At 27.1% G+C, this 10312-nt stretch overlaps 1 protein-coding gene across 9 annotated transcripts in view; it reads right to left on the bottom strand.

The window, feature by feature from the left end:
* Ih (hyperpolarization activated cyclic nucleotide gated potassium channel Ih) overlaps positions 1-10312 on the bottom strand; it is a 734518-nt gene that overhangs the window by 63186 nt on the left and 661020 nt on the right. For all 9 annotated transcript variants that reach the window (XM_067049307.1, XM_014416443.3, XM_014416447.3 and 6 more), the window contains 3 exons: positions 9431-9594; positions 6755-6891; positions 4353-4490 (listed from right to left, as the gene is read on the bottom strand). In XM_067049307.1, coding sequence (XP_066905408.1) covers positions 4353-4490; positions 6755-6891; positions 9431-9594 — 439 coding nt within the window. The remainder of the gene's footprint in view (positions 1-4352; positions 4491-6754; positions 6892-9430; positions 9595-10312) is intronic.

Here is a 10312-nt window from a genome sequence, read left to right as displayed (position 1 = left end):
ATAGATAATATTTCTGTTTTTTATTTAATATTCTTCCTATCGTTCAGTATAAACCTTTGGTGCTGAAAAAAATTCAAATAAAATTCATCTACGGAGAAAAAGGTATAGAGTATAAAATATTACACTCGCTATCAAAGGAATTTATTTTTTTCAATATATCCCATATTCACGGAATAATAGGTTGAATATGATTTTTTTTTCTATGTCAAAGAAATTCCAACAATTCATCCAACCACTCAATATATTAATATTTGATCTCAGAAGTTATTAATTCTAGAAAATTTAATAATCCCGTAGGGAAATTCTGAGAGAAAACCTGAAGGTTTTGAATATTATCTATCGACATGTTTCAGAGTTAAGAATTAAAAAAATGGATAGGATATCGACAAATGAAGACATCCTTCATATTCATTTGATGAGTTCTGATCTAGAAATATCATGTATGAGGCAACATGATCAACAGAAATCATCAAATCAAATGTTCAGTCATTGTTCCAAGAGTCTTCCAATAGCCCTGTTTTTGAGAGATATGAATTTTCCTCAGTTTCTGGAAGATTCCGATAAAAGGCAGAAGAGGCAGAAAAAGACAATTGGCCCTGTCTTTCTTGAATAGATGCTAGTATGATGTAAATTGACTGAATCCTTTTAAATTTTAATTTGATTTCCAATGAACAAAACATTTTTTTTTTAATTATTAGTTTTGGTTTTTATCTACTTTACAATAATCTTCTTCGATTAGAATTAGTAGTTGAACAATCTGATGGGTTCAACGAAACCTATCTAAATCATATCTAAAAATAATAAAGCATTTGTAAAAAAATATAATATTTGTTATCATTTTTGCTTATATTTGTATACTGTGTTGATGTCAAAATGCTTGATTGTTATTGAAATACCTATACATAATTACATAATTTGTTTTTTATTACGGAAACTTAGCAATTTAAAGTTACTTGTTAGGAAGCAGTATAATCTAACAAAAAACTATAATAATTATAAAATAAAATCCAAAATTCTAAACATTTTTTTGTTTCTATGAAACCTTGACTAAAATCATCTTATCCAACTTGTTAGTTTATGATTTAAAACACCACAGATGTAGAGGTTTCGTTTCAAGTTTGTTAGTTTTTTTTTTTGTTTTTTATCATTTAGGATTCCAAATTAGGTTACGTAGGGACAGGAACATAAAACTGAAGAAAACAACATACTTTACCGTTCGATTCAGTACGACAAAGTGCATCAAGTCTAACCACCATTAAAATTAATATAGGAGAATATCTGGATGGAAAAGCCATGTCCCGAGAAATCCTGGTTTCACCACTCTGTGCATATTAAATTTATTTATTTATTTTTTTTTACATTTCTGAGCTACAAATTTGATCAACCATGTTTTCTAGAAGCAACTGTGAGAGAAATGTAATTTAAATTTACATATTTATTTAAAATATAAAAAATAAAATATGCTATCGGATTAAATTATGAGAATGCGATGAAACAAATAATTGCAGTTCTATCTTAGAAACCACCGAGATCATCTTCTTTTCAGAGGCCTCATAGTATTATCAGTAATGAAATGGAAAGCAATAATACATTTGTATTTATAATATATACGGGATTTATAATAGTGGTGCCTAGCTTAGGCAAAACCTGGAACATAAGGGATATTGAGCTCGTAACATATAATTTTATTTGTGGAATAATATGGATTATGGGATATATTACGAAGCTTTTTGGATTATGATAATTAGATACGGGGGATTTCAATGTTTCGTGGAGGGTCTAAATGCAACTTTGTGGGTCTCATTGTTATCAAGTAATTAACTTTCATGAGCGTTTGTCTAGTAAATGCTAAACTTGTAAACGGCTAGCAAAGGTATACAAAGATAAAGGTATTCAATTGGTAACTGGTAAACACAAAATAGGCCTTTGAAAGAGAATCCAATTATAATAATAGTTTTGCAGAACTCAATATAAATCAATTAATCATCTTATTTTTGGACAATTGCCTTCAGCAATTATCCTGGTATCCCGACGTCAGATACATAGCAAGTAAATGTTAAACTTGTTGTAAACGACTAGCATATTCTTGTTATGCATGAGGATTCCATGTTGGTGGGTGGCATAATCACATCAAGCCCTAGGGAGTGAATGTGTGATTTTTGAACAACAGAAATAAATGGAATTTTATTAAAGGATAACGTCGGACAAGATATCGTACGTACTTTTATCTAAAATATGTTTATATTATGTTTTACTTTTATTAAAATATGAAACAAAAACATTAAAATTTTAATTCATTTTTCATTGTAATAAAATCTATTCATATTAATATCAAATAAATTTTTTAAGAAGGTTTTCTTAAACCAAACTAAGTTAAATTGATGTATCAGGTAAAAAATCAATACATTTAGATAAATAAATGCCGAAATATAAATAAATTTAAAATTTAAATCCCAATAATTCCCTTTATTCCTTGTAGTTTTTATTAATATTATTATTATTATTATTATTTTGTTTTGCCCAAGTACTAATTTAAGGTCAGAAGCCCAACTTTACTAAAATGTATACTTATAATATTTAAAAAATTACATTAGAGATAAATTTTTTAACATGTAATTACAGGAATTTTTGATTAAATAATTTAAAAATAAACCAGTCATTAATTAAAAATCATATTAAAATTAAGTCAGGTATTTCTGAAATTTAAAATTAAATTTTACTGTATCAAAATAAAAGGAATACGCTCGTTTTATTTGATTTAATTAATACAGTAAAGCAGTGCTTGATTCCTGATGAGTGCTTAGTTTTAAACAAAGAATCAAATTTCCAAACTACTTCAAAATATCAATTATTTTCACTATTGTTGCAAAAAACTAACCTTAAAATGATATAAGTATTTTTAGAAGTTTAAATACAAGCAGCTAGGGATCAATTTATTAAAAATTAAAAAAAAATGTATAGTTTTAAAGTTGGCAAATCAAGTTAAACAAGTCTCGGTCCTTTTTTACTAATGTGATCAGTATTTAAGTTTTATGCTTTTAACATTGTATATTTTCAATTATAATCTAGTTGTGTAATATAATTGTAACAATACATTAATAAATGGCATTCCAAAAATGTTTCATTATCATCATGAGTTCTGTACATTGAATTTAAGAATAGTTTAATATTAAAAAATCTGATATAATATTCAGAGCCTAATGATAAAATATGATTCATATTTTATCATGATTTATGTTTTAATATTATACTCCTTTCCTCCCACCACACTTATAAGATATTTTAAAATATGAGATTAATATTTTTTTAAACCTATATAATATACAGTTTTTAATAAATGTAAATATTTTAGTTCTAAATAGCATAAAACTTACGAAATAAGAACATTTCTCCTTTACAATATAAATAAGCCTGATTACAGTAAGTGCATGCAGTTTAAGGTAAGACCTTTTCCAAGTCATAGAAGTTTTCTTTCAGAATTAAAAAAAAAAAACTACAACCCTACATAAGTAAATTAGCAAATGTAGCTTTCTAAACCTTTATATATAAAACTAGAAAAATGCAAGTCGGCGTTATCCTGAAGAATTCTCAGTTGAATCCCAACGTAGATGAATAAAAATAATTTTTAAAAATCTGAAAATTTTCATAGATATGCATTTAAAACACATTTTGTTATACGTGTAAGACTAAATGTTAATAAATAAAAATTATATATAAATTAAATTGCTTGCTTAATATTAAAATTTGAGTTATTCTATGGTATAAGTATGTTAATATCCTGCGCATTATTCCTTTATATGATGCTGATAATGCAAGCATTAAGGCAGCGTAGAAATGTTAAAAGTGCGTGTAAAGAAACTGTACAACAGAATTAGAACAAAAACATTAAATTTACGAAACATATCAGGCAAGCGCTAACTTCGTTTGAAAACAAGATGCTTAGTTATTACTTAATAAGAAAAAAATATTTAAAAATTAAGTAATTAATTGTATTTAAACAAATTACTATATGAAACATCCTTAACTTTTATTTTATGATAATACTAATGTTAGTATTACAGGTTTTAGTCGATAAAAGTTAAAAATAAAAAAATAAAAGTCCTATATATTTTGTTTCAGAGTAATTATCTTATAGTGTGATAAAACTATATAGTGTGGAAATGTGGTACACTCGATTTTCATAAACAAATTAAGCAAGAAAAATATTTTAAAAAAATAATAAAGGATGATTCTTATGGATGTTTCAGAATATTAAATTTGTCTGTTATGTGCAGAAGTATAAAGCTTAGTGTCATGTGTATTCATGTTTTGAAAATAGCGAACAAATAAAAAATCATGATTAATATACTTACATATACTTCTTCCCATTGGCTAACATATCTGACCAGTCTGGATAACCTAAGGAGGCGCACGAGTGACAGGAGCTTAGCCAGCCGAAGTATTCTCAGGGCTCTTCCTGCATGAAGGATTTGAAAACTTTCACTAAAATCCTACAAAAAAAAAAGGCAACCATCTGATTAATATGCAAAGTGACATATTCGAACCTTATTCACACAACAAAGTTAAAAAAGAAAGAAATGAATACCGTAAACTGTTTGCCATGTTATTTGGTTAAATAAACTTTATTTTCACTAGCAGGTGGGTAAGAGAATTCTAAAGAACCGAAAATTGGTAGAAGGGATCAAATAGATCTTCCGGAACAAACATAGTAAAAATACCTTGCAAAATAAAATATACATAGAATTCTGTACAAGTTAGGGGTTTGGGACAGATGTGTGGAAGTCTATGTTACTATAATGTACTAATATTGCAGCTGATTTTTCAAAAAGCGTTATCTTAAATACCTTTAATTTTATTTGTAGGAAGATAGTCCGGTTGGCGGTCAATAACAATATCGAAATAGTAAAAGAAAACTTCATATAGGTCATTCTACGTCCTCTCAACATGATATTAACCTTACCATCTCAGAATTATTTGAAATTAAGTAGAATAGGCATTGAAAAATGTAAAACTTTATTCCGAAGTGTCCACTCGTTTTTTTAATTACAGAGCCGTAAAGTCCTCATCGCTGGAGTAAAATATATAGAACAAGTTTTTGATTTGCTGTAGAAGCTTCCGTAATTTTAATAGGTTTATGAGATGGGTGCCATTTTACACTATATTAGGGGTATTCATTATGTAGTGTTAAATGTAAAATGTTTTAAGTATAGGATTGTGAGCAGCCCTATTTACAGTCCTGTTAAATGGTAAACGCACAAGAGATCCTAGCGGATCTTTCAAGCAACTTGTTTTCTAACCTTTCCTTCCAAACCTTCATGTTATTGTTTACTTCTGAGTTTTGATTAAAATAATTTATTACGACATGTCTAAATTGAAGGAAAAGTGAAAGTTTGGTTACTGAGTGCTTTGTTGATCTTTTAACTTGTGAGGAAGAGAATCAAGAAGTCCTAATTGACGACTGTCATTACATTATTATCTTTATCATCCATTGCTTTATTAGATTTAAAAACATACAAAACAATACTAATACACAATAAAAACACAAACTACGAGCAAGTAACCTAACAGACCAATAAACAAAATTGTGACGAGCTCAGCTGGTCTCTTGCATGAGGTTATTCTCCATTTAGCAGACCTAGTAACAGACTCTCAACCATGTTATATGGTATATTGTTTTAACATGGTAAAAGAAGGAAATGTTTCTCCATTTAACATAACTTTTTCCATTTAACACGCTTTAACATGTTAAACTAAATATCATGAATACCCCTATTATATGCTCTTTCATATTACATGCAACAATATACAGGTTAGGGGTAACAATTTCTCAAAACCTAATTAAAAAACTTATATTTTATTTTTCTCAGAAAATAAATATTTAAAAATTTTCGAATTTATACGTATTATTTAACATAATAAATTCACAAAAGATTAATTTCTATTTGTTCGGATAAAATTTTCGATTTTTGAAGAAATATATCTCAGAAACCATAAGACGTACATATAGTCTGCCAGAACTCAAAATAAAGGTAATTTAACTTACTATAAAATGGTGTAAGTCACATATCTTCGTAAGCTACTACCCTTACTTTTTATTATATTCGCACATGAATATAACTTTTGCAAATGATATTTTGTCCTAACTACTATAAATCAATATATTTGAGCAAATATAAAAAAAACTATTACTTCTACGAAGATAAACTACTTTATAGTAAATTAAACTAGTTTTAATTTCAGTGTTAATAGACATCTGTACGTCGAATGGGTTTTGAGATATAGATTTCTCAAAATAAATTCACTAAATTCTGATTTTTCAGTGCCCTTTTTTAAGTTATTTTTTTCTACTTTAAATGATGTTCTCTTAGATTTTCTATTGTTGTTGGTAGTTTTTAAGATATAGAACTCCGAATGAAAAATTAATTATGTTTAACGTTTTTAAAAAGCCGCCATTTTTAATTCCTCCTACGTATACTTGGCAGACTCATCAATTTTGGCTAGTAATTGTACATAGTATTCATTAAAGTAATCAGAAATTGAGGTGAAATAACTGCCTTTTTTCTCCTCTTGGGCTCTTGTACTATAAAGGGAAATTGCGACCAAATAACTTTTGGTGTTAAGTAAAAATTGTATAATGCATACCTCACACTAGATTTTTTGATTCTTAAGCTAGTGAAATAAACAACACACTAAAATAATTGATTACTTAAATACGATATAAAAAATAAATTAATAAAATAAAATAAATACTTACTTGGTTAAAAATTAAAAAAATGTAATCTAGAGGGATGGAACTTATTAAATCAAGGAAAAACCAGGTTTTCAAGTAATTCTTTGCTATAAGTTTAGGATCCAATATCACTTGCTCTGCATTGTCTTGTTGCATGATACCTAAAATTAAAAACAATGATTTAAGGGAATATAATTAATTGTAATATATGCAAGTCATTATTTTACTATCCTAATATTTTAATACAAGAGAAGAAAACTTTAATTTTTGAAAGAAAGTTGCAATTTTTAAGACCATCCAAAAATTATTACAATTTATTATAACCCACAGCCGATTATTATGAATAATAAAATAAAAAATTAAGATTTTTAGTTCGTTGGTAAATACATACTAGAGATATTTTTTGGAATATTTGCAAACTTTAATATAATTGGTTGGGATATCATCAGTCATAGAGGTAATTTAAGGAAACATTTGTTGGAGGTACGTTTAAGAAAGAAGATATACAATAGCATTTGTAGTTAGTTTTCACAAGTTTTTTTATTTTTATTTTTACCTATACATTAGAAAAATTAAAACGGTTAAATAATTGCTTTGTACGATTCATCTTTGGGGTCGCTCCAGGGACGCCTCTGTCACCCAATTTTATGAAGAGTTGAAGTGGTTTTACCCCTCCTTCTGTCGTAACTATTTTCTTGCTTCCTTCTTCTACCAAGTTATCCATTCCTGCCGTCCATCGTACATCTCTGATATCCTTCAATTTAAATCCTCAGTGCATTCCCGCAGAACACGCTCACGGCCTTCATACTTGTATGTAACTGCCCATCGAACCGCAGCCTTTGGTGGATCTTTCCTCATCCGTTCCTCTTCCCTATGGAATTCTATTCCCTCCTTTATTCGTAGTTCTAATACCCTTCCAATCTTCAAATCCCGTGTATTGGACTACCTTCTGTCCACCCAATTGCGGAAGAATCACAATTGAAAGCTTCAAAAAAGCTTTATATACTTTCTGTGTTTTATGTTTCAGATTTTCGTTTATTATTGTGAATATGAACTTTTCATTTATTATTTTTTAGTTTAATTTTATTTGATTTTTTATCTTTTTTATTTTTACTTTTTATCAAAAGTCATCTTATGTTTTTATGATAAGACATGTGGTTTTATTTTATTTGTTATATCACTATTTTATATATTCTGTTAATTCTGTTGTTTTTTGTATCTTTTCAAATTCATTATTTTATTTTATGACGTTTTGTAATTTCATCTTTACTCTAAGGCTCTAAAGCCTAATTTTGACGCCTGTATATTATTCCAAAGGGATGAATCACAGAATAAATAAAGATTATTATATATGAAATACATTGTGTGAGGAAGTATTACGATTATAAAAAATTTCAGATATGAAATTTCAACTGAAATACACGTAGCAAGGTTCCGTGAGTCCAAACAATCATACCTTCTTCTAAAGTACATCTATTTTAAATAAGTAAACATCTTTCATAGTTAGCAGTAATCGAAATGGATAAATATAATCTTTGAAAGTATTTGATAATTGATTAAAAAAAAATTATTTTCTCAATCAGAAAAAATAATATAATATTTATTTATAATAAAATGATCATAACCTTATGATTATGATAGGTTATAATAGCGAGGTGTAGTCGAGTATAATTGATTATAATTAAAAGTTGATTATTAATGAGATAGTGACATAATTGGGTAATTTTGACTGAAACTAGTGATCTGGGCAGAATAACCAAAAGTACAGGTGACGTACGTAATGTAGTTTTTTAACTGTATATTTTACGTATTTTTAAAAATTATTACTTATTTTTTATTCTTATCATTTTATTATAGTATATATATTTATATACATATTTGAAAAAAAAAATCATAACCATAATGTTATGATAGAAAGGTCTAATAGAGTTAAATTGATTATAATTAAAAGTTTAATATTAGTGCCTAAGTATAGATGTGGTTCAAGCAGAGGTAGATAGAAAACTTCATATTTCTAAAATTATGACAAGTACTCTGATATTTCTCCCACTCATATATATCAATCAATAATTTCCATATCACATGGCACTTTTGAAAAATGTTCATACCTTTGTGTACTATTCTGTTGATCCACATTCTCTTATGTATTTCCGACTATATCTATGCTTCATTGCTTTTATACTTTCATGGATTATTTTGTTTGACTTTGCCTTGATGAAGGCCTAAAAAAAATTAGCTCGAAACGTGGGACACAATATGTTTACGTATGTAGTATTTTCTTTCTTGATCGTTCCTCCAATCAAATATTCTATATTGTCTTCAATTTGATATAATTTATTGAGGTTAATATAATTGGTTAAATCTTGAAAAGTATGCAAAAAACGACATAATGAATTGATATGGATAGCGTGAAATTTGTCAATCAAAATTATATTTGTTTTTCCTTAATGGAAGAAGGATGGCAACCTCTATGAACCCAACACAATTAAACATTAACTAGTTCATGAATGATACAAATAATTATTATCTGATATTTATAAATAAATCAAAAATGTACTATAAAAATAAAATATATTATTCTCAGAGTTTACCTAAAATGTATATTGAATAATGACAGTCAATATCCTATGTATAATTACAGTTTTTCTATTCATCATATTTAAAAAATACTATTGTGTTTAGAAATACAATAATTTTTACCTGTTCGGAAGTTGACAACAATATCTATAAGAAATATTGTATCGGAAAGACAATTAAATGCTATCCAACGGGTGCTGAGATCATCGTTGAAGAACGATATTGCAACAGGGAGTATTATAAGATTCGCCACAAGGAGAAGGAGCATGCACAGATCCCAGTAAAACCTGAAATGAAAAATATAATTAATGTTAAACTAATGATATTAACGTTAATTTATTATTATACTATTGTTAAATTATTATTATACTATATATAAGAAGATGGTCAGGGTTGCAGTCAAAAAAAGAACAAATAGTTTTAAATTATTTTAATGTCCGACGTTTCGCCCCACTTTGCAGGGCTTCATCAGGGCTAAAAAGATACAAAACAAAAGAAAACTGAAAATATTACAACAATAGGATACAATAAGGTAATTTAAGCTAGGATAAATATTTTGTAAAAATAAAGTGATAAGAAATTACATATAAATAAAAGGAAGGAAGACATAAAATAGTATCAGTATAAAATAAATTTAAATAAACAATGATAAGAATAAAAAATAAGTAATAATTTAAAAAAAATACATAAAATATACAGTTAAAAAAGTACATTACATACGTCTCCTGTACTTTTTAACTGTATATTTTACGTATTTTTTAAACATTTTTACTCTTACCATTATTACTTATTTTTTATTCTTATCATTGTTTATTCAAGTTTATTTTATACTGATACTATTTTATGGCTTCCTTCCTTTTATTTATATGTAATTTCTTATTACTTTATTTTTACATAATATTTATCCTCGCTTAGATTACCTTATTGTTGTATTATTCTCAGTTTTTTTTTGTTTTGTATCTTTTTAGCCCTGCAAAGTGGGGCGAAACGTCGGACATTAAAATA

This window comes from Halyomorpha halys, unplaced genomic scaffold (genome assembly GCF_000696795.3).
Source record: "Halyomorpha halys isolate HHAL.00 unplaced genomic scaffold, Hhal_1.1 Scaffold124.1, whole genome shotgun sequence".
Lineage (NCBI taxonomy): Eukaryota > Metazoa > Arthropoda > Insecta > Hemiptera > Pentatomidae > Halyomorpha > Halyomorpha halys.
The sequence above is the reverse complement of the archived record's forward strand: the minus strand, read 5'-3'. Positions and strand labels throughout refer to the sequence as shown.